Here is a 26,830-nt window from a genome sequence, read left to right as displayed (position 1 = left end):
CTGGTAGCAAAATTGTGGCTCCCCATGTAGCGCTACGCTCCCAGTAGCAGCATTGTGGCTCCCCATGTGGTTCTATCCTCCCGGTAGCAGCACTCTGGCTCTCCATGTGGTGCTACCCTCCCGGTAGCAGCATTCTGGCTCCCCATGACGTGCTACCCTCCTGGTAGCAGCATTGTGGCGCCCCATGTGGTGCTACCTTCCCAGTAGCAGCATTGTGACTCCCCTTGTGGTGCTAGCCTCCCGGTAGCAGCACTGTGACTCCCCATGTGGCCCTACGCTACTGGTAGCAGGATTGTGGCTCCCCATGTGGTGCTACCCTCCCGATAGCAGCACTGTGGCTCACCATGTGGCCATACGCTCCTGGTAGCAGCATTGTGGCTCCCCATGTGGCCCTACGCTCCCGGTTATCAGCACTATGGCTCCCCATGTGGTCCTACGCTCCTGGAAGCAGCATTGTGGCTCCCCATGTGGTCAAACCTTACTGGTAGCAGCACTGTGGCTCCCCATGTGGTCCTACGCTCCTGGTAGCAGCATTGTGGCTCCCCATGTGGTCCTACCCTCCCAGTAGCAGCATTGTGGCTCTCCGTGTGGCCATACCCTCCTCGTAGTACCATTGTGGCTCTCCATGTGGTCATACTCTCCTGGTATTACCATTGCGGAACCCCATGTGGTGCTACCCTCCCTAGGATTTGCAATGAAGCAGCAACCAGCAAGAATTCATGCTCTGGTCTCTTCTCATACACCATCATTCTGAATATATCACCAGATACAGACACTGATGGAACAGGCATGGAGGGTGCTACAGTACATATGTGCTAGAAGGGGCACACCGGATCCGGACCCTCCCTACCCTGGACTCACAACTGGTTCCTCTCCCCAAATGACATCAGAGCAGTGGAATATGAATGTGCCAACATTACTGTTCATACACTAACCTGCTTATAGTGATCTGCCAGAACTTCTGTTTTGTGACTGGGACCCACTGTAGACTTCCAGTAAAATGGGACTCGTCAATTCCTCCAAATGTAATCATGCTCCCATGTGATCTGTGGTATAGTAACCGGAAATAATCCATCAATTACTGATCTAATCTATAGCTGAAAGCCCTGATATTCCAGAACAACACAGCAAAGACTATGGTAGAATAACCGGTTACATATTTCCCTCATTTGTAACAATGTTCTGCAGACAAAACCAATTACAGTGTCACATTCAGTGGTGACCATCTTATAACTCACTGTATCAGGTAATGGTGACCTTATTTTATGTTATATTACGTATTGGTGATCCTATAAATCTCACATCAGATGGTGGTCACCTTATAGATCCCACATCGGCTGGTGGTGACGTTATAGTTCTCCCATTGGCTGGTGGTCACCTTATAGATCTCACATCAGATGGTGGTCACTTTATTGATATCACATCGGCAGGTGGTGACCGTATAGTTCTCACATCGGCTGGTGGTGACCGTATAGATCTCACATCGGCTGGTGGTGACCGTATAGTTCTCACATCGGCTGGTGGTGACCTTATAGATCTCACATCGGCTGGTGGTGACTGTATAGATCTCACATCGGCTGGTGGTGACCGTATAGTTCTCACATCGGCTGGTGGTGACCTTATAGATCTCACACCGGCTGGTGGTGACCGTATAGTTCTCACACCGGCTGGTGGTGACCTTATAGATCTCACATCGGCTGGTGGTGACCGTATAGATCTCACATCGGCTGGTGGTGACCGTATAGTTCTCACATCGGCTGGTGGTGACCTTATAGATCTCACACCGGCTGGTGGTGACCGTATAGTTCTCACATCGGCTGGTGGTGACCTTATAGATCTCACATCGGCTGGTGGTGACGTTATAGTTCTCCCATTGGCTGGTGGTCACCTTATAGATCTCACATCGGATGGTGGTCACTTTATTGATATCACATCGGCAGGTGGCGACATTATAGTTCGCACATTGGCTGGTGGTGATCACCTTATATATCTCACATTGGCTGGTGGTCACCTTATATATCTCACATTGGTTGGTGGTTACCTTATTGATCTCACATCGGCAGTGATAACCTTATAGTTCTTACATAGGCTGGTGGTGGTCACATTATAGATCTCACATCGGATGGCGGTCACTTTTAGATCTCACATTGGATGGTGGTGACCGTATAGTTCACCCATCAAATGGTGGTGACCGTATAGCTCTCATATCGGATGGTGATGACCGTATAGATCTCCCATCAGAAGGTGCTGACCGTATAGCTCTTACATTGGATGGTGATGACCGTATAGTTATCCCATCAGAAGGTGCTGACCGTCTAGTTCTCCCATCAGATGGTGGTGACCGTATAGCTCTTACATTGGATGGTGATGACCGTATAGTTCTCTCATCAGATGGTGGTGACCGTATAGATCTCCCATCAGATGGTGCTGACTGTATAGTTCTCCCATCAGATGGTGCTGACTGTATAGATCTCACATCGGATGGTGGTCACCATATAGATCTCACATTGGATGGTGGTGACCGTATAGTTCTCCCATCAGATGGTGGTGACCGTATAGATCTCACATCGGATGGTGGTGATCATCTTATAGATCTTCCATCGGATGTTGGTCACCTTATAGATCTCACATCAGATGGTGGTCACATTACAGATCTCACATTAGATGATGGTCACCTTATAGATCTCACATCGGATGGTGGTCACCTTATAGATCTCACATTGGATGGTGGTGACCGTATAGTTCTCCCATCAGATGGTGCTGACCGTATAGTTCTCCCATCAGATGGTGGTGACCGTATAGATCTCACATCGGATGGTGGTGATCATCTTATAGATCTCACATCGGATGGTGGTTACCTTATAGATCTCACATCGGATGGTGGTGATCATCTTATAGATCTTGCATCGGATGTTGGTCACCTTATAGATCTCACATCAGATGGTGGTCACCTTATAGATCTCACATCGGATGGTGGTGACCGTATAGTTCTCCCATCAGATGGTGGTGACCTTATAGATCTCACATTGGATGGTGGTCACCTTATAGATCTCACATCAGATGGTGGTCACATTACAGATCTCACATTAGATGATGGTCACATTACAGATCTCACATTAGATGATGGTCACCTTATAGATCTCACATCGGATGGTGGTCACCTTTTAGATCTCACATTGGATGGTGGTGACCGTATAGATCTCACATCATGTACAGATGATCTTATATTTGTCACATTGGGTCCATATTCTTCACATAGACCCATTGCCAGCAATGGCCGTCCTCCGGAATAACTGATGAGATACGCTGACATAACTCTGAGCTTGTATTGGTTGCTCATTCAGTTATTCTTAAGGATTTCACACGTCCAGTGGTGCAGGATATAAAAGTCGGGAACATGTGGAGGGAGGGTGTGCTGTGACCTCACATTTGGGTAGATGGAGACAGTAATAATGTCATTATAGTCATGTAGGGACAATAGCTAAGAACCACATGTAATATTGAACATTAGTTCTTCCATTATATTCCAAGGAGTCACAAGCCAAGATGAGCCAGATCACCAGTACTGCTAATGCTCAATCCAGGTCTTATACCTACCCCATGTGGGGGGCAAAAGGACACACACACGTCCCTACATCATACTCATAATACCATGTCAGTCAGTGTGGCCACGTATCCGTGACACTACCACAGGAGTCATGTACCTCTGGCTCACCAATTCCATGATAACCACATAAAGGACCTAGGCAGTATATATCTCACCTGCTCAGATACACGGAGAACAGATCCTGACTTATTAAGCCTTCATTCCACATGGTGTCAAATACCGGTGTAGTGCGAGACACTGACAGGCTGGGGTAACCTAGCCCCAATATCCCATCAAAGTGCGAGTAGTAGAGGAAAATGGACTCTGTCTCACTGAGAACAAGACCTTGCTTTGCAGCCACGACGCTCCCCACCTTATACACAGAGAGAGAGTTAGTCAGACACAGGTACAAACACTGCAGCCACGACGCTCCCCACCTTATACACAGAGAGAGAGTTAGTGAGACACAGGTACTAACACTGCAGCCACGACGCTCCCCACCTTATACACAGAGAGAGTTAGTCAGACACAGGTACTAACACTGCAGCCACGACGCTCCCCACCTTATACACAGAGAGAGTTAGTCAGACACAGCTACAAACAATGCAGCCACTGCGCTCCCCACCTTATACACAGAGAGAGTTAGTCAGACACAGGTACAAACACTGCAGCCCCGACGCTCCCCACCTTATACACAGAGAGAGAGTTAGTCAGACACAGGTACTAACACTGCAGCCACGACGCTCCCCACCTTATACACAGAGAGAGTTAGTCAGACACAGCTACAAACACTGCAGCCATTGCGCTCCCCACCTTATACTAGGAGAGAAAGTTAGTCAGACACAGCTACAAACACTGCAGCCACGACGCTCCCCACCTTATACACAGAGAGAGAGTTAGTCAGACACAGGTACTAACACTACAGCCACGACGCTCACCACCTTATACACAGAGAGAGAGTTAGTCAGACACAGCTACAAACACTGCATTCATGGCGCTCCCCAACTTATACACAGAAAGAGAGTTAGTCAGACACAGGTACTAACACTGCAGCCACAAAGCTCCCCACCTTATACACAGAGAGAGAGTTAGTGAGACACAGGTACTAACACTGCAGCCACGACGCTCCCCACCTTATACACAGAGAGAGAGTTAGTCAGACACAGGTACTAACACTGCAGCCACAAAGCTCCCCACCTTATACACAGAGAGAGAGTTAGTCAGACACAGCTACAAATACTGCAGCCACGACGCTCCCCACCTTATACACAGAGAGAGAGTTAGTCAGACACAGCTTCAAATACTGCAGCCACGACGCTCCCCACCTTATACACAGAGAGAGAGTTAGTCTGACACAGCTACAAACACTGCAGCCACACGCTCCCCACCTTATACACAGAGAGAGAGTTAGTCAGACACAGGTACTAACACTGCAGCCACGATGCTCCCCACCTTATACACAGAGAGAGAGTTAGTCAGACACAGCTACAAACACTGCAGCCACGATGCTCCTCACCTTATACAAAGAGAAAGAGTTAGTCAGACACAGGTACAAACACTGCAGCCACAATGCTCCCCACCTTATACACAGAGAGAGAGTTAGTCAGACACAGGTACAAACACTGCAGCCATGATGCTCCCCACCTTATACACACAGAGAGAGAGTTAGTCAGACACAGCTACAAACACTGCAGCCACGATGCTCCCCACCTTATACACAGAGAGAGAGTTAGTCAGACACAGGTACAAATGCTGCAGCTATGACGCACCCCACCTTATACACAGAGAATGAGTTAGTCAGACACAGCTATAGACACTGAAGCCACGACACTCCCCACCTTATACACAGAGAGAGAGTCAGACACAGCTACAAACACTGCAGCCACGACGCTCCCCACCTTATACACAGAGAATGAGTTAGTCAGACACAGCTATAGACACTGCAGCCACGACACTCCCCACCTTATACACAGAGAGAGTTAGTCAGACACAGCTACAAATACTGCAGCCACGATGCTCCTCACCTTATACACAGAGAGAGTTAGTCAGACACAGGTACAAACACTGTAGCCACGACGCTCCCCACATTATACACAGAGAAAGAGTTAGTGAGACACAACTACAAACACTGCAGCCACGACGCTCCCCATGTTATACACAGAGAGAGAGTTAGTCAGACACAGGTACAAACACTGCAGCCACAATGCTTCCCACCTTATACAAAGAGAGAGAGAGTTAGTCAGACCCAGCTACAAATACTGCAGCCACGATGCTCCTCACCTTATACACAGAGAGAGAGTTAGTGAGACACAGGTACTAACACTGCAGCCACGACGCTCCCCACCTTATACACAGAGAGAGTTAGTCAGACACAGCTACAAACACTGCAGCCACTGCGCTCCCCACCTTATACACAGAGAGAGTTAGTCAGACACAGGTACAAACACTGCAGCCACGACGCTCCCCACCTTATACACAGAGAGAGAGTTAGTCAGACACAGGTACTAACACTGCAGCCACGACGCTCCCAACCTTATACACAGAGAGAGTTAGTCAGACACAGCTACAAACACTGCAGCCATTGCGCTCCCCACCTTATACTAGGAGAGAGAGTTAGTCAGACACAGGTACAAACACTGCAGCCACGACGCTCCCCACCTTATACACAGAGAGAGAGTTAGTCAGACACAGGTACTAACACTGTAGCCACGACGCTCCCCACCTTATACACAGAGAGAGAGTTAGTCAGACACAGCTACAAACACTGCATTCATGGCGCTCCCCACCATATACACAGAGAGAGAGTTAGTCAGACACAGGTACTAACAATGCAGCCACAAAGCTCCCCACCTTATACACAGAGAGAGAGTTAGTCAGACACAGCTACAAATACTGCAGCCACGACGCTCCCCACCTTATACAGAGAGAGAGTTAGTCAGACACAGCTTCAAATACTGCAGCCACGACGCTCCCCACCTTATACACAGAGAGAGTTAGTCAGACACAGCTACAAACACTGCAGCCACTGCGCTCCCCACCCTATACACAGAGAGAGTTAGTCAGACACAGGTACAAACACTGCAGCCACGACGCTCCCCACCTTATACACAGAGAGAGAGTTAGTCAGACACAGGTACTAACACTGCAGCCACGACGCTCCCCACCTTATACACAGAGAGAGTTAGTCAGACACAGCTACAAACACTGCAGCCACGACGCTCCCCACCTTATACACACAGAGAGAGAGTTAGTCAGACACAGGTACAAACACTGCAGCCACGACGCTCCCCACCTTATACACAGAGAGAGAGTTAGTCAGACACAGGTACTAACACTGCAGCCACGACGCTCCACACCTTATACACAGAGAGAGAGTTAGTCAGACACAGCTACAAACACTGCATTCACGGCGCTCCCCACCTTATACACAGAGAGAGAGTTAGTCAGACACAGGTACTAACACTGCAGCCACGAAGCTCCCCACCTTATACACAGAGAGAGAGTTAGTCAGACACAGCTACAAACACTGCAGCCACAACGCTCCCCACCTTATACACAGAGAGAGAGTTAGTCAGACACAGGTACTAACACTGCAGCCACGATGCTCCTCACCTTATACACAGAGAGAGTTAGTCAGACACAGGTACAAACACTGTAGCCACGACGCTCCCCACATTATACACAGAGAAAGAGTTAGTGAGACACAACTACAAACACTGCAGCCACGACGCTCCCCACGTTATACACAGAGAGAGAGTTAGTCAGACACAGGTACAAACACTGCAGCCACAATGCTCCCCACCTTATACACAGAGAGAGAGAGTTAGTCAGACACAACTACAAATACTGCAGCCACGATGCTCCTCACCTTATACACAGAGAAAGAGTTAGTCAGACACAGCTACAAAAACTGCAGCCACGACGCTCCCCACCTTATACACAGAGAGAGAGTTAGTCAGACACAGCTACAAACACTGCAGCCACGACGCTCCCCACCTTATACACAGAGAAAGAGTTAGTCAGACACAGCTACAAACACTGCAGCCACGATGCTCCCCACCTTATACACAGAGAAAGAGTTAGTCAGACACAGCTACAAACACTACAGCCACGACGCTCCCCACCTTATACACAGAAAAAGAGTTAGTCAGACACAGCTACAAACACTGCAGCCACGACGCTCCCCACCTTATACACAGAGAAAGAGTTAGTCAGACACAGCTACAAACACTGCAGCCACGATGCTCCCCACCTTATACACAGAGTTAGTTAGACACCTCTACATACAATGCAGCCACAACGCTCCCCACCTTATAAACAGAGAAAGAGTTAGTCAGGCACAGCTACAAACACTGCAGCCACGATGCTCCCCACCTTATACACAGAGAGAACTAGTCAGACACAGGTACAAACACTGCAGCCACGATACTCCCCACCGTATACACAGAGAAAGAGTTAGTCAGACACAGGTACAAACACTGCAGCCACGATGCTCCCCACCTTATACACAGAGAGAGTTAGTCAGACACAGGTACAAATACTGCAGCCACGATGCTCCCCACCTTATACACAGAGAGGTAGTCAGACACCACTACATACACTGCAGCCACGATGCTCCCCACCTTATAGACATAGTTACATAGGGGGTTATTCTAGTCCATTCTTTCTGACAAAATCCTTCATGATGGACAAAACCATGTGCACTGCGGGTGGGGCAGATGTAACTTGTGCAGAGAGAATTAGATTTGGGTGGGGTTTTTCTTCAAAGTGAGATCTATATTGAAGTGTAAAATCATGCAGTCAGTATTTTCCCTGCACAAAAACAAAATAACTCACCCAAATCTAATTCTCTCTGCACATGTTACATCTGCCCCCCTGCAGTGCACATGGTTTTGTCCATCTAAGAAGGATTTTGTCAGAAAGAATGAACTAGAATAAACCCCATAGTTACATAGTAGGTAAGGCTGAAAAAAGACTTGCGTCCATCTAGTTCAACCTGGTATAGATATCCATTGCTAATTTGGTAGGTTCTGATATTTTACAGACAGATTATATTTCTTATTTGTACCCATGGATGTTTTTATCCAGTAAATGTTTGTCCAACTTTGCCTTGAACGCATTTAATGAGCCAGCCGTTACCACCTCTCTGGGAAGAGAGTTCCAGAGTTTGACTGTTCTGACCGTAAAGAAATTCTTTCTACTAGCTGAATGCAATTTTTTTTCTTCTAATCTATACTCATGCCCTCGTGTCCTAGATTCCTTTCTAGTAGAAAAGAGGGTGTGTGACAGTTCCTTATATTGGCCCTTGATATACTTGTACATGTTGAGCATGTCCCCCCTTAAACGTCTCTTTTCTATTGTAAATAGTCCCAAATTGCTTAATCTCTCCCCGTAGCTTAAATTCTCCATTCCCCTAATAAACTTTGTTGCTCGACTTTGGACTTTTTCCAATTCTATGATGTCCTTTTTATAGTGTGAGCCCAGAACTGCACTCCATACTCGAGGTGAGGTCTCACCAATGCTTTATATAGTGGCATAATTACCCTTGAGTCCCTAGTTTCCATTCCCCTCTTAATACATGCCAGAATTTTTTTGTAGCTACATTACAATGGGCACTACATCCTAGATTGCTGTCTATTTGGACTCCTAGATCCTTTTCAAGTATGGAATTACCCAGTTCCTCTCCGCTAAGGTTGTAACTTGCACACTGGTTGTGTCTCCCAAAGTGCATAACCTTACATTTATCTACATTGAACCTCATCTTCCATTTCTTTGCCCACTCATCTAGAATTGCAAGATCATTTTGAAGCATGGTGACATCTTCTGATGATTTGATGACTTTGCTAAGTTTTGTATCGTCCGCAAAGATGGATACATTGCTGAGTAACCCTATCCAAATATCGTTAATAAAAATGTTAAACAAAATGGGCCCCAAAACCGAACCCTGGGGCACTCCACTTAGTACCGGTATCATATCTGATACGGCACCATTCACAACCACTCTTTGTTCTCTATTACATAGCCAATTCCCTACCCATCTGCAGATATTTTCACCCAATCCTAGGTACTCTATTTTATTGATCAATCTCTTGTGTGGGACAGTATCAAATGCTTTAGCGAAATCTAGGAAAATCACATCTACAGCATTTCCATTTTAGAGGTTTTTGCTAACCTCTTCATAGAACCCTAGTAGATTAGTTTGGCATGAACGATTTTTCACGAACCCATGTTGGTTAGTACTGAGTAGACGGTGATGATCTAAATATTCCTGGATACCATACCTTAAAAATCCATCAAATAGTTTACCCACAATTGATGTTAAACTAACGGGTCTGTAATTAGCGGGATCTTCCTTTTTTTGAATATTGGCACTACCTCTGCTATTCTCCAATCTTTTGGTACTATACGCAGCGTAGGGGCATTGGGACATCCGTGTCATATACCTGGAGGATACTGCTGTGCCAGGGCATCGCTATACTGGAAGTTCTATACCCGTGGGTAGGTATTCCAGCATGCTGGCGATCAGGAATGGCGCAATGCAGGTGAATAGTGGGGAGACGTATTGCTTGGTGCATCCCCTCCTAGGAGAGGTTACTGCTAGCCATGGTGTTAGTGCATAGTCTACGCTGTGCAGAGAGCGGGTAGTGCTCCAGCGGGATCTGCTCTGGGACTGTAGTGGGTAGTGCTCCAGCGGGATCTGCTCTGGGACTGTAGTGGGTAGTGCTCCAGCGGGATCTGCTCTGGGACTGTAGCGGGTAGTGCTTCAGCGGGATCTGCTCTGGGACTGTAGCGGATAGTGCTTCAGCGGGATCTGCTCTGGGACTGTAGTGGGTAGTGCTCCAGCGGGATCTGCTCTGGGACTGTAGTTGGTAGATGCTGCAGTGGTGACGCGTTTCGTCCTGCATAAGGGAAGGGGCTACTGGCGCACAATTGCCTCCTTCACCCCACCGCGTACCCAGTGTGACATGATGATATAATAGATAGGACACACACAGACAGAGATTGTATCACCTGTACGGCTCTTACCTGCACAGTGTCATAGCCCAAAGCCCCCTTCACACTTCCTGTCCCATAAGAGATTGAAACCAATTCATTGGAAGATTGGAAAGTAGAGGATAAGTGGGGGTTAAATCTGTGGTGATTGGCTGGGGATAAAATCATAATATACATACTGTATGAATCTCTACAGCAAACACTTATGATATCATGTCTCCTGTAACTATATAACATTACTGTGTGGCATAATGTGCATAAGGATCACTACTGTGTGGTATAATATGCATAAGGAGCACTTCTGTGTGGCATAATGTGCATAAGGGGTACTACTGTGTGGCATAATGTGCATAAGGAGCACTACTGTGTGGCATAATGTGCATAAGGAGCACTACTGTATGGCATAATGTGCATAAGGAGCACTACTGTGTGGTATAATATGCCTAAGGAGCACTACTGTGGTATAATGTGCATAAGGAGCACTACTGTGTGGTATAATGTGCATAAGGAGCACTACTGTGTGGTATAATATGCATAAGGAGCACTACTGTGTGTCATAATGTGCAGAAGGAGCACTACTGTGTGGTATAATATGCATAAGGGGCATAATGGGCATAAGGGGCACTACTGTGTGGCATCAAGGGGTACTACTATGGGGCATAATGTGCAGAAGGTGCACTACTGTGTGGCACCATGTGTAGAAGGGATGCTCCAATGTGTTACAACATTAATACTGGGCAATTCCTTTTGACAAAAAGTAATTAAGGGGAACTGCTGTGTTGCATAATGGGAATTTCTGGCACTACTGAGTACTACTACTGAGCACTACTGAGTACTACAACTGAGCACTACTGAGTACTACAACTGAGCACTACTGAGTACTACTACTGAGCACTACTGAGTGGCATGTCTATTAAAGTGTTGGGACAGGCAAAGTAAAACATATTACATAAAGATATTACAATATGTTATGACATTTCCCCCTGTATTCTCCAGCATGCAGCCACTGTAAGTTATGCATACTTCCTATAATAACACATACCACAGGCAGCACTGGAGCAGGACACAGACGGCACCCACAGGTCAGCAGATCCAGTGTCAAACACTACGGAGAACTCCTGGGGGGGAGATCCAATGTAGATGGTACCGAAATATTCATTCTATAAAGACAAGCATAAATCAGACATTATAGGATGGAAATGCTTTATCTCGGTAAGATATCATAGGGACTATATCCCTGTATCCTGAGCATGAGAAACACCCCCCTCCTAGCATAGCGTATATCTGTACTGGACACCCACATAGTCCCTGTATTGTATAGTCCCTGTATGCTGAGCACGAGAGGCACCCCCCCCCCTCCTAGCATAGCGTATATCTGTACTGCACACCAACATAGTCCCTGTATTGTATAGTCCCTGCATCCTGAGCCTGAGAAGCACCCCCCTAGCATAGTGTATTTCATATACTGTACATCGTCTATTCATCAAATATACTATACACCACCCATACATCACCTATACTGTACATCACCCATACATCACCTATACTGTACATCACCTATACTGTACACCACCCATACATCACCTATACTGCAATATACATATACATCACCTATATTATACATCACATATAATGTACCTCACCTATACATCACCTATACTATACATCACCCATACTGTACATCACCTATACATCATCTATACTGTATATCACCTATACATCACCTTTACTGTACCTCACCTATACTGTACATATACTGTATATCACCTATGCTGTACATCACTTATACACCATATATACTGTACCTCACCTATATATCACCTATACTGTACATCCCCTATACTGTACACCACCTATACATCCCCTATACTGTACACCACCTATACATCCCCTATACTGTACACCATCTATACATCCCCTATACTGTACATCACCTATGATGTGCCTTACCTATACCATCACCTATACTGTACATCGCCTACACATTACCTATGCTGTACATCATCTATACTGTACACCACCCATACTGTACATCACCTATACATCCCCTATACTGTACATCACCTATACTGTAAACCACCTATACTGTGCATCATCTATACATCACATATACTGTACACCACCTACACATATCATATACATCACCTATACATACCCTATACTGTACACCACCTGTACTGTACCTCACCTATACATCACTTATACATCATCTATACTGGACATCTCCTATAGATACCTATACTGTACCTCACCTATACTGTACCTTACCTATTTATTTATTTATTTACAGTTTCTTATATAGCGCAGCAGATTCCGTTGCGCTTTACAATAGTAGACAGTGATAAGACAAACTGGGTAACAACAGACAGACATGGAGGTAGGAGGGCCCTGCTGCAAGCTTACAATCTATAGGGATATAGGGGGGAAACATAAGGACAGGCACCAGTAATAGCATAGCAGTTACAAATCCAGAAGGGAAGCTATATAATACATAAGTGCCTTGGAGGGTTATGCATGTAGAACTTAAATATGATAGGCTTGCCTGAAGAGGTGAGTTTTCAGGGAACGCTTGAAAGTTTGGAGACTTGTGGAGAGTCTTAATGTGCGTGGAAGGGCATTCCATAGGATGGGAGCAGCCCGATAAAAGTCCTGTAATAATGAATGGGAGCTAGTGATCCGTGCAGAAGAGAGACGCAGATCTTGTGTACAGCGTAGTGGTCGAGATGGGAGATATTTTGTGATAAGTGCAGAGATATATGCTGGTGCAGTATGGTTAATAGCTTTATAAGCAAGTAGAAGTGTTTTATATTGAATACGGTAAGATACAGGCAACCAATGGAGGGACTGGCAGAGCGGATCAGCAGACGATGAGCGTCTTGCAAGGAAGATCAGCCTAGCAGCAGCATTTAAAATTGATTGCAGTGGTGAGAGTCTGTTCTTGGGAAGACCAGTTAGGAGACTATTGCAATAATCAATGCGGGATATAATGAGTGCATGGATAAGAGATTTGGTAGTGTCTTGTGTGAGATAGGGTCGTATTTTGGATATGTTTTTTAGATGCATGTAACATGATTTGGAGACAGATTGAATGTGGGGAACAAAGGACAGTTCAGAGTCGAGGATGACCCCTAAGCAACGAGCTTGTGGGGTAGGGTAGATTATCGAGTTGTCAACAGAGATGGAGATGTCAGGATGGTAACTGTTCTTAGTTGGCGGGAATATAAGTAATTCCGTTTTGGAAATATTGAGTTTGAGTTGGCGACAAGACATCCAAGATGAGATGGCAGAGAGACAATCAGAAACTCGACCCAAAACCACTGGTGACAACTCTGGGGTTGATAGATAGATTTGAGTATCATCAGCATACAAGTGATACTGAAATCCGAAAGAGCTGATTAGTTTGCCAAGAGAGGAGGTATAGATTGAGAAGAGCAGAGGACCTAAGACTGAACCTTGCGGAACACCGACTGACAGAGGTAATGAAGAGGAAGTAGAGTTAGAGAAGCGAACACTGAAAGAGCGATCAGATAGGTAAGATGTGAACCAGGAAAGGGCTGTATCATTAAGACCTAGGGAGTGTAGTGTTTGTAAGAGAAGAGAGTGATCGACGGTGTCAAATGCAGCAGAAAGATCAAGAAGAATAAGTAGTGAGTAATGGCCTTTAGACTTAGCCGTTACCAGATCATTCACCACTTTAGTCAGTGCTGTCTCAGTGGAGTGTTGAGAGCGAAAACCTGACTGAATTGGGTCTAATAGGGTGTTAGAGTTAAGAAAGTTTGTGAGGCGAGAGAAGACAAGTCTCTCCAGTAGCTTGGAGAGGCATGGGAGCTGAGATATAGGACGATAGTTAGAGAGAGAGTTAGGGTCAGAATTCTGTTTTTTAAGAATAGGAGTTATCACTGCATGTTTGAGCAGAGAAGGAAAAGTACCAGTAGTAAGAGAGAGATTGCAGATTTTAGTTAAGGTTGGAATAATCACAGGAGATAGATTTTTAATGGCTTGCGCAGGTATAGGATCGAGAGGAGAGGTAGTAGAGTAAGAGGATAAGAAGAGTACGGGTACTTCCTTTTCATTTGTGGGCTCAAATGAAGAGAAAGTGCCAAAGGGTTCAGGTGGGAAAGAAAGAGGGTTAGAGGTTGTGGAAGAGCATACCATTTCATCTCGGATGTTATCAATCTTGTCCTTAAAGTAGGAGGCAAGTTCTTGTGCACTGATGGTAGCCGGTGGGGGAGGAGGGGGAGGGTACAGAAGAGACTTAAAGGTGTTAAAAAGTCGCTTAGGGTTGGTGGCATGAGAAGAGATGAGAGATTGGTAGTATGTTTGTTTGGCAGTGTCCAAAGCATTGCTGTAGGAGTAGTAGCTAGTTTTATATGCGAGGAAATCAGTCGTACTACGAGATTTGCGCCATCTATACCTATACTGTACACCACCTATATCTCACCTATACTGTACATCACCTATACTGTACCTTGACTATACATTACCTATGCTGTACATCACCTACAATGTAACTCACCTATACATCACCTATAATGTACATCAACTATAATCACCTATACTGTACACCACCTATACGTCACCTATACTGTATATTGCCTATACATCACGTATACTGTACATCACATATAAATCACCTATACTGTACATCACCTATACACCACATATACTGTACCTCACCTATACATCACCTATACTGTACACTACTATTCAGCACCCATACTGTACACCACATATACATTACATATACATTATCTATACTGTTTACCACCTATACATCACATACACTGTACACCACCTATACATCACCTATACGTCACCTATACTGTACATCACTTATACTGTACATCATCTATACTGTACACAACCTATATTTTACATCACCTATACTGTACAGTACCTATACTGTACATCGCCTATACATCACCCATAATGTACCTCACTTATACATCACCTATGCTGTACATCACCTATACATCACCTATACTATACAGCACCTATACTGTACACCACATATACATCACCTATACAATACCTATACTGTGTACGACCCAGGGCTCGATTTGTGCCTCAGGGCGGCACCAATTAAGGGCGGCAGGCAGGCTGACATTCTGTTAAATAGCAGCATGGCAAAGCGGGTGGGCAGCGGTGAGTGACGAGCACCGCCACCGCAGACATGAATTATCATATGTCGGCGGCAGCGCCGCTCGTCACCCGCTACTGCCCACCCACTCTGCCATGCACATTACATCACCGCTTAGTGGCTGGGTCCGACGGTCCCCCTGCGTGTCCGGAAATGGCTCAGGCTCACTGCTGCCGGCTCCCGCCCATTGGCTACTCCACACACACACAGTCTATTGGCTGCTGTGTATCCAGCAGCTGAGCGGCGCGCAGATCCTCCCAGCGCTCAGTCAGTCACAGTGTGTGAGCCGGAGAGAGACTGACAGAGACACTGTGCTAATCACTGTACTAATAAGTGCCTCCCTCCCTCCGGGTCCTCCATACAGTGAGCAGTCCAGAGTGCTTAAAAAAAATATTAAGGTGGGCTACAGTAAAATTTTAATGAAATATATAAATAACAATGTATATACATATATGATTACATTAAAATAGGGGGGGGCACATAAATGTTGTGCCTAGGGGCGGCCTGACCCCTAATTTCGCCCCTGGTACGACCTATACATAACATATACTGTACAATGTCTATACATCATATATACTGTACACCACCTCTACATCACCTATACTGTACACATCACTTTTAAATCACATATAATGTACCTCACCTATACATCACCTATACTGTACCTCACCTATACATCACCCATACTATACATTACCTATGCTGTACAACACATTTACATCACCTATACTGTGCATCACATATACTGTACTTCCCTATACATCACCTATATAATACACCACCTACACTCCACTACTATATATTACCTATACTGTACATAACCTGTACATCACCAATACTGTACACCACCTATACTGTACATCACCTATACTATACACTACCTGTACTATACATCACCTATACTGTACTGTACACCACCTATACTGTACAGCACCTATAGTGTACCGATACTGTACATTACCGATACTGTACATTACCTATACTGTACACCCCCTATACTCTACGTCACCTATACTATGCACAACCTATATTGTACATCATCTATTCTGTACCCCACCCATACTATACATCACCTATACATCACCTATACTGTACATCACCTATACTGTACACCACCTATACTGTACACCACCTATACTGTACACCACCTATACTGTACATCACCTATACTGTACATCACCTATACTGTGCACCACCTAAATTGTACACCACCTAAATTGTACATCACCTATACTGTACATCACCTGTACTATACATCACCTAAACTGTACACCACCTATACTGTACATCACCTATACTGTACATCACCAATACGTTACGCCACCTATACTGTACATCACCTATACTGTACATCACCTATACTGTACACCACCTATACTGTACATCACCTATACTGTACATCACCAATACGTTACGCCACCTATACTGTACATAACCTATACTGTACATCACATATACTGTACACCACCTATATTGTACATCACCTATACTGTACACCACATATACATCACCTATATTGTACATCACCTATACATTACCTATACTGTTTATGACCTATACATAACATATATTGTACATCATCTATACGTCATCTATACTGTACTCTGCCTATACATCACCTATACTGTACATCACCTATACATCACCTATACTGCAATATACATATACATCACCTATATTGTACACCACATATACATCGCCCATACTGTACATCACCTATACATTACCTATACTGTACCTCACCTATACATCACCCATACTATACATTACCTATACTATACACCACATTTACATCACCTATACTGTGCATCACATATACTGTACTTCCCTATACATCACCTATATAATACACCACCTATACATCACCCATACTATACATATTCAAGGAAAGAAAAAGAAATGTCTCTATATGGTGCACCTGGAGATACAGGAATTCTTTAAAAAGTAACTTTTATTTCATTTTCATAAAAAACAAAGGTGCGAAATATTGACAAACAGATAACAAACATAAGACACGGACAGTGTAATAAAAAAGGATACATTTTTATCCTTGTGCAGTGTGGCCCAATTCCCCAAGTGGCCCCTTATAAATATATATGTGCTCTTATGGCACTGCTGGCAGACACAATGGGACACTTCACAAAATGTGTGTACCGAACACAATGGTTCCAAATGTCTGTCAGCCACTATTGGGTGTTCAATTGGCTTGTTCACTGCTGACTCTTAGTAACATGTAGGCTCAGCTCTAATGTGGTGGAACTGCTGCTGATTTCCCCAGAGCAGGGTAACTAGGGACGTGGTGTAAATAACCCTCCCTGATCCTGCCAGGGGAGAATATACACCAATGTTCACCCTAATGGTACAATTAGCAATATGCACAAATATATAGTGTCACCCTTGCTGTGAGCGTATACGGGGCTGAGCGTCTACCCGGCTAGTGGAAACTGGCCAGAACTGCCACTTCTGAGCCAAGATTCCCACTACCGCCGGAAGGTGAGCCGAGAGGTGAGCTGACAAGCAGTGGGGGAACAGCGCGGGACTGAATGTGGACAGGCGGCGTGTATATATCACCGCCGTCTGCCTCCCGTCTGATCCCAGATAGACGCACAGAGCTTAAGTAGGCAGCGGCGTGTATATGGTAGCGCCGACTGTCTCACTGTAGCTCTGTGATTTGAGAGGCGGCGGTGCAGACGTTTAGCACCGCTGCTTCAAGCGGGCTTACGATCCCAGTGAAAACTGGCGTACGTGAGCCCTACCGTCTGGCAGCCAGAACACACAATAAAATTGTCACAATATCAAATGGGGAGGGGAAGAGGGGAGTCAAACACACTGATTTAGGTCAGTGTACACTTCGCAAAACGGAGCTTCATCAGGTCCTGATGAAGCTCCGTTTTGCGAAGTGTACACTGACCTAAATCAGTGTGTTTGACTCCCCTCTTCCCCTCCCCATTTGATATTGTGACAATTTTATTGTGTGTTCTGGCTGCCAGACGGTAGGGCTCACGTACGCCAGTTTTCACTGGGATCGTAAGCCCGCTTGAAGCAGCGGTGCTAGACGTCTGCACCGCCGCCTCTCAAATCACAGAGCTACAGTGAGACAGTCGGCGCTACCATATACACGCCGCTGCCTACTTAAGCTCTGTGCGTCTATCTGGGAACAGACGGGAGGCAGACGGCGGTGATATATACACGCCGCCTGTCCACATTCAGTCCCGCGCTGTTCCCCCACTGCTTGTCAGCTCACCTCTCGGCTCACCTTCCGGCGGTAGTGGGAATCTTGGCTCAGAAGTGGCAGTTCTGGCCAGTTTCCACTAGCCGGGTAGACGCTCAGCCCCGTATACGCTCACAGCAAGGGTGACACTATATATTTGTGCATATTGCTATTTGTACCATTAGGGTGAACATTGGTGTATATTCTCCCCTGGCAGGATCAGGGAGGGTTATTCACACCACGTCCCTAGTTACCCTGCTCTGGGGAAATCAGCAGCAGTTCCACCACATTAGAGCTGAGCCTACATGTTACTAAGAGTCAGCAGTGAACAAGCCAATTGAACACCCAATAGTGGCTGACAGACATTTGGAACCATTGTGTTCGGCACATACATCTTGTGAAGTGTCCCTTTGTGTCTGCCAGCAGTGCCATAAGAGCACATATATATTTATAAGGGGCCACTTGGGGAATTGGGCCACACTGCACAAGGATAAAAATGTATCCTTTTTTATTACACTGTCCGTGTCTTATGTTTGTTATCTGTTTGTCAATATTTCGCACCTTTGTTTTTTATGAAAATGAAATAAAAGTTACTTTTTAAAGAATTCCTGTATCTCCAGGTGCACCACATAGAGACATTTATTTTTCTTTCCTTGAATAAAGTCTCGCTTCTGTGTCCAGTGGTAGCACACCCTCATATTATCCAAGTAAAAAACCTACTATATGAAGTCCTGAGGGTCCTCTAATACCACATGACTGTGTAAAAACCTATAAATCCAGTGCGACTGACCTTCCCCCATACCCCCCACCCTGTTTTTTCCATACTGTACATAACCTATATTGTACATCCCATATACTGTACATCACCTATACATCACCTATGTTGTACATCACCTATACTATACATCACCTATACATAACCTATATTGTACATCACCTATACTGTACACCACCTATACATAACCTATATTGTACATCACCTATACTGTACACCACCTATACATAACCTATATTGTACATCACCTATACTATACATCACTATACAGGTGCAGCCCATTCCTCTGGCCAATATGAGCCCTCTATACCCCATCCACATGCACAGATAGGCCCAGCCTGCCCTGATGATACCTGTTTATGTGGCACCCCAGAAATTGAGGGTACCCCTTTTTGCAAAGCCCCATCAGGGGTCTGCTTTGTTATAACATTGGTGTCCAGTGCTGCCCTTAATTAGAATGGCGACTGGACCTTCCAGCCTGGGGTTGCCAGGCAACCAGCCCCACGGCAGCCGCCTCTTTGCAGGAACTGACCTTTCACCCCTGGAGAGCGGGAAGAGACCTCGGCGGGGATTGGTGAGTGCTGCGCGGGAAGAAAAGAGGAGGAGTCGTTGGAGGGCGGCGTCTGCGGGCGGTGTGTGGTGTGCAGGCCGTGGAGAGGCGAACGGGGAGCAGCGTGGAGCGGAGGAGAAGGGCACCAGCACGAGGTCCCTCCAGTGTGCGGCCCGGCTGGGAGTGAGCGGTGATGCGAGAGAGAGGCGCAGCCGCGACTCCCTCAGCAAAGTGCCCGGCGGAGACTGACAGTCGGCGCATGTCGCAGGGGAGAGAGAGAGACGCAGCGGCAATCCCCAAACAGTGCACCCGGCAGTGATCGACGGCCAGCGCCCGCAGGGGAGAAGCAGCGAAAGGAGCCAGAGAGGGAGAAGAGTGGCGCCCGAATCTGCGACAGCCCGGTGACCCCCAGCAGGGCTCTGGGTGTGACAGAGCTGAGGAGGGAAGACTGGAGATCCAGGGAGCAGCATCCGGAGTCAGCAGTGATCGGTGACCAGCAGGAGCTGGCAACCTGTAGGAGAATCCAGGTATTTGGTGCCATCACAGTGCCCCACAGTGCCTCTCAGCCCCTGGACCACGTCCCTCCTGGCGATATACCGACCACCCTCCACTTTGCCCCAACTAGGGCCTACCCAGTCAGCAAAGGACCAACTTAACTCCCCTGTACTTCCCGGCCTCCCCTATGGCCTGCTGCAGGAGTGATTCCACCCAGTGAAGAGAGATATATCAACTGGCCTGTTTTGCAGGCTGATAGGACAAATTACAGGAGAACTTGCCACCTGCCAGCATCACAGTCAGTCTAGCTCCTACTGGACCTTTCCCCCTTGTTGTGAAGTAACCCCAGCGTTGGCATTGTGCCAGAGTTTAGGACCTAACTTGCCTTGGACTACAACTCCTAGTATTAGCTGCTACCACAATCACGGTGCACCTAGGCCAAAGGGTACCCTATTGCTCTAGAGAACTGCGCAGTTCAGGGACTTCTGGATAACTGGACACTTGCCGTACCATTATAGGGTATCATTTGCTGCATACTACTGTCTTTCTCTTAAATGTTATTACAAGTTTCTGGTTACAGGTTGTAATTGCTTGCAGGGTGACGTGTGTATACCATGTGAGTTGTGGCCCACAGGCGTTCCGTGTGGCCCCATCGCGCACGATATCCTTTAACAGTGTGTTATTATTCTTTTGCCTTTCATGTATTTATTTGAAAAACGCCGTGTAGCATTTGTCTGAAGCGTATTGTGCGAGGTGCAGTCTATGGTACTGCAGTGACCCCATCGCGCACAATATCAACGGAAGAAAGTCGTGTCCATTCATAAGCTGTAAATGGTCATTGTTGTTGTATCATTCAGTCGTTCACACAGCGGTGATCCACGGCCCTTTTTGTCACTATAATAAAACTTTTGATCACCGTCCTAACGTGTGGTGACCATCTGTGGGGTGTTTTGGGGTATTGTCTCCCTGGGGTGCCTTTGTCCCTCCGCCCTCTGAATTGCAGGCGAGTGAAGCAGGCAGGTCGCAGACGAGCAGTTCCGGAAAGGAGACCAGGAGCATCAGGTATCGGGCACACACTTACACGTAGTCTGACAACATCACACTTGGCGTCCGCGAACAGGATTCAGCGAAGTCAGACTCAGACCAAGCAGAGGCTCCCACGTCAACCAGAAGTAGGAGACGACTTCCTGCGTCACCTGGGGAAGGAAATCCAGCGGCAATAACGGCGGCACCAATCACCATGCCATACTACTTTGGCGCGCCCTGGGTACCGACTTATTCGGGAAACAACACCCCGGGGGGACACACGCTGAAAGAATTCAAAAACAGGATACTCTCCATGACACAGCTATACCAGCTCGGCAATGAACAAGCAGTAGAAATACTGGTGGGGCAACTGAGAGGCCCAGCACTACGCGAAGTAAGAACGTGGGAAACCGATGAAAAGAAAACGGTGGAACAGATTTTTGAAAAGCTGCGAGAGATTTTCGAATCAAAGACAATAGCAGATCTGAAGAGCCGCCTGTACTTGAGAAAACAGCGGCCGAATGAACCACTGCGAGAGTATGCACTAAGCTTACAGGAAACCATGAAGGCCATACAGTTGAAAGAAAAGAAACCAAAGGAACAAGTGGACGAGACGCTAACCAACCTGTTTATCGAAGGAGCGCAGGGGGAGGCGATCAAGTCCCAATTGCGTATGTGGAGACGCCAACAACCCGACAGTTCATTCGCCAAATTTAAAGAAACCGTCCTACAAATCCTGGGCCTGAACCAGAGCGGCCGGGATGAAGACGAGGACTCGATAGAAGGGGAAGCCTGCTACCAGGCCCCAAAAGGGCAAATGGCAGACCCCTTATGCCCGAGCAGAGCAGTCACTCAGCAGGCGCAAGCCCCCGTAGAACCAAACCCAATTGAAGTGTTAACTCGCCAGATGTCTGAACTAATGCGTAATATGACACGCGTGACGCAAAAGTTGGAGGACCTAGACAGAAATCAAGGCAGAAGTCGGCAAGGAGAATGGCGGCAAGACCGCGGCCCAAGGAACCGCCCAAGATGGGAGGTTACCCGCGAGTTCGGCCAAAGATCCTCCGACCAATTCGACCAGCAGGGGCGGCCAATCTGCCAAAGGTGCCGACAGAGTGGGCATATTGAGAGAAATTGTCCAGAGGCGACTTTAAACGAGGGGGCCCCGAGGCAAGGGACCGACCCTCGGGAGGAGACTCACTAACCGGTCTGGCACCACCAGCAGAATGGTGGCCCCGGTACGTCGGGGAATGCCCCCACCTAAATATCAGGGTGAATGGGGTCCAACTGACAGCCCTCTTGGATACAGTGTCGCAGGTGTCTACCATCAGGATCACAGATTTTCTGCAGCTTTGGGCACAGACGGATGTTGTATCGCCCCCCACAACATGGTTACGCCTACTAGCCAGCAACGGCCAACCCATCACCTTCCAAGGATACTGGGAAGCTAATGTACAAGTGGGAAAGGCTGCCCTGAATCAACAGGGGTTCCTGGTCACCACTGACCCCAACGAACACTTGCCTCCTGTGATACTGGGCATGAATGTGCTAAGAAACTGCCCGGATGAAGTGGTGGAAGCACTGCGGTGGGAAATGAGGACAGCCCCCCCCCCCCCCCCCCAGGAAAGGAAGGCTCTACAGCAAACAGTGCGACTGATCACAGGTCAGCAGAAGTTTATCAACGACCAAGGGGAGGTGGGGAAGGCCCGAATCGCAGACTGCCGCCCGATTCTCCTGCGCCCAAATTCAGAACAAGTCATCTGGTGTAAGGCCAGGATGGGCCCTGGAGGCAGAGACTATGAAGCCCTGATAGAATCCTGTGACCCTGAAGGCCGAAAGCCATTCACGGTGGCCAGAACTTTGGCGAAGGTGGTCCAAGGGAGAGTACCGGTGAGGCTGCTGAACCCGCACCCATATGCGGTCAAACTGTACAAGTACTGTCAGGTGGCCAGGATCAGCTGGGTGGACTTCCAGGACATCTTGGGGCAAAGGAGAGAGGTGACGAAGGGTCTCCCTGGTACACGGACATACAGATTGGAGACAAAGACACCCCGGCCGAAATGCGAGAGGGGGTCCTCCGAGTCGTGAAACAAAATGCTGCCGCATTCAGTCAGCACCCGTGCGATTTTGGCAAAGCCGACAAAGTATACCACCACATCCCAACGGGATCGACTCCCCTGATCAAGGAAAGACACAGACCCCTTCCACCCTTCCACCAGCCATGTATCAACCCGGAATATGATCACGGAAATGAAGGACGCTGGCGTCATCAGGGAAAGCCATAGCCCATGGGCGGCTCCGCTTGTTATTGTCAAAAAAAAGACGGTAGTCTGCGCTTCTGCGTGGATTACCGCAAACTGAACGCCGCAACCCACAAAGATGCCTACCCACTCCCAAGAATCGAGGAGTCGCTGACGGCCTTGAAGACGGCTGAATACTTCTCGACCCTTGACCTGACCAGCGGGTACTGGCAGGTCCAGATGGCCCCAGAAGACAGAGAAAAGACGGCCTTCACCACACCAATGGGCCTGTTTGAGTTCGAAAGAATGCCGTTCGGGCTCTGTAACGCCCCCGCCACTTTCCAACTTGTTATGGAACACTGCCTTGGGCAGCACAACTTTGAGATGGTACTCCTCTATCTCGACGACGTGATAATTTTCTCAAAGAGCTACGACGACCACCTTCGGCACCTGGATGAGGTCTTCAAGCAATTGATCCAAAGCGGCCTGAAGCTAAAGCCCAGCAAGTGTCACCTGCTAAAGCCCAGAGTGCAGTACCTCGGACATGTGGTTAGCGCCGAAGGCGTGATGCCCGACCCAGAGAAGATCGCAGTTGTCAAGGACTGGCCAGCTCCCAAGATCGTCAGAGAGGTCCACAGTTACCTGGGATTTGTGGGATACTATAGGTGGTTCATCGAGAATTTTGCGAAGGTGGCATCCCCCCTGCATGAACTATTGAGGGGCCAGTCGGGCCATGAACGAAGGGGGTCAGCCTTAATCGCCTGGGGAGAAGAACAACAGCAGGCCTTCGACCAATTGAAGAGATCCTTGATAGATGCTCCATTGCTGTCCTACCCCGATTATGACAAACCATTCCAACTCTACACGGACGCCAGCAACCGCGGGCTCAGTGCTGTGCTCTCCCAAACTCAGAATGGGTGTGAGCGAGTAATAGCATATGCCAGCAGAGGCCTTCGTAAGACCGAGAGGAACTGCGAAAATTATAGTGCTTTCAAGCTGAAGATGCTCGCCCTTGTATGGGCAGTTACCGAGAAGTTTAAGCACTACCTGGCCGCCACCCCATTTGTAGTCATGACTGACAACAACCCGTTAGTGCACCTGCAGAATGCCAAACTTGGAGCCTTAGAACAGCGGTGGATGTCGCGCCTCGCTAGCTATCGGTTCACCACCAATTATCGTAGTGGCAAGGCCAACGCCAATGCCGACGCCCTCTCCAGATTGCCTGTGACCGATGCCCCCGAAGAGGAAGGGGACCCGAATGAAGAAGTGGAAATGCCCATATTCAAGGCTTACAGAGCGAGAAACCTGGCAACCTCGGATCCCCTGTCCGTCTCAGATTCACGCCTGCAGAAGGCCGACCTACTCGACACCCCTACAGTTGACTGGAGGAAAATTCAGCGCCAAGATCCGGTGCTGAAGGAGTTCCTGGTTCTGCTAAACCAACGCCGCCACTTGGACCGAAACCAACGCAACGAAGCCGACCCCGAGCTTGTGAAGTTGTTGCAGCATCGCAACAGAGTTCGTCAGGAAGAAGGTATCCTGGTCCGTGACAGTGTGGATCCCGGCACACACCACCACGTGGTTCAGGTGGTTGTCCCAAGAAAACAGGCTCCATTACTCCTGGCCGCGTACCACGATAAATCCGGCCACTTTGGTGTGCAGAAGATGGAAGCCATCCTGCGTACCCGGTACTTCTGGGTGGGTATGCGAGAAGATGGAGACAAATGGTGCCGCGACTGCATTCCCTGCAGTCTGAAGAGGGCTCCTGATGCCTCCCAGAGAGATCCCTTGCACTCCATCAAGACCCAACGCCCGTTGCAGATCGTGGCTCTTGACCACGTCAAGCTCGAACCCAGCTCCAGTGGGCATCAATATGCCCTGACCATCACTGACCACTACAGCAAATTCCATGTGGTCATCCCGTTTCGAGAGACCTCACCGCCAAGACCACCGCGGAACAGTTCCTCAAGCACTTCGCAAGACCCTACGGCTATCCCGACTGCATCCTCACGGACCAAGGACCCTCCTTTGAGTCCCAGCTCTTTCACGAGTTATGCTCCTACTACGGCTGTCGCAAAATCGGGACCACGGCCTATCACCCCCAGGGAAACGAACTCTGCGAACGGTCTAACCAGACCATCATCGGCATGCTCCGCAGTCTGTCGGCAGAAGACCGAAACAAGTGGCTGACCTTACTTCCCGAACTGGCGTACCTCTATAATAACGCCGAACACTGCTCCACCGGCTTCACCCCGTACTACTTAATGTTTGGCCGCAAGGGCAAGTTACCGCAAGACTTGGAACTGTCCCCGATGGAAAGCCCACCAATCCGACCCCAGACCGACTGGGTCCGTGAGCATCAGCAGAGGATTGACGCTGCTCGAGAAGTTGTTACGCAGCGGATGGAGGGTGCCCAGCGTCAGCAAGGAAAGGACTACAACGCTAACAACCGGCCCGAACCCCTAGACCCTGTATGGAAGAAATGGAATCACCGCTCGAGTAAACTCGACGCCATGTGGGAGAGTGAACCGTACACAGTCGTCAGAACACCCTCGGGTGACCGATACACCTACGAGATCCGAAAGACCCCTGAAGGACCCATCAACGTGGTGTCAGAGGACCAGCTCAAGCTTTGCACTGCCGAAGTCCCAGCAGAACCGAGAGTCTCGTCTGAGGTGGAGGGGCAGGGAACCTGGGGGGGCATGCCTTGGGATAACCCCACTGACCTGTTAGTCTTCATGAGTGCCCCATTCCCTTTCCTTCCATGGGTATCCCCTGCTCCGTTGGCTAGCCGCCCTGTGGCGGAGGAACCCC

At 47.8% G+C, this 26,830-nt stretch overlaps 1 protein-coding gene across 2 annotated transcripts in view; it reads right to left on the bottom strand.

The window, feature by feature from the left end:
* The window catches only part of LOC146067135 (pepsin A-like), a 231,818-nt gene that overhangs the window by 19,450 nt on the left and 185,538 nt on the right, over positions 1-26,830 (bottom strand). For both annotated transcript variants that reach the window (XM_083179162.1, XM_083179171.1), the window contains 4 exons: positions 11,622-11,739; positions 10,613-10,731; positions 3,763-3,959; positions 936-1,046 (listed from right to left, as the gene is read on the bottom strand). In XM_083179162.1, coding sequence (XP_083035288.1) covers positions 936-1,046; positions 3,763-3,959; positions 10,613-10,731; positions 11,622-11,739 — 545 coding nt within the window. The remainder of the gene's footprint in view (positions 1-935; positions 1,047-3,762; positions 3,960-10,612; positions 10,732-11,621; positions 11,740-26,830) is intronic.

Source organism: Crinia signifera, chromosome 1 (assembly GCF_055691185.1).
Source record: "Crinia signifera chromosome 1, ASM5569118v1, whole genome shotgun sequence".
Taxonomy (NCBI): Eukaryota; Metazoa; Chordata; class Amphibia; order Anura; family Myobatrachidae; genus Crinia; species Crinia signifera.
This window is presented reverse-complemented; position numbering and strand designations above follow the sequence as displayed.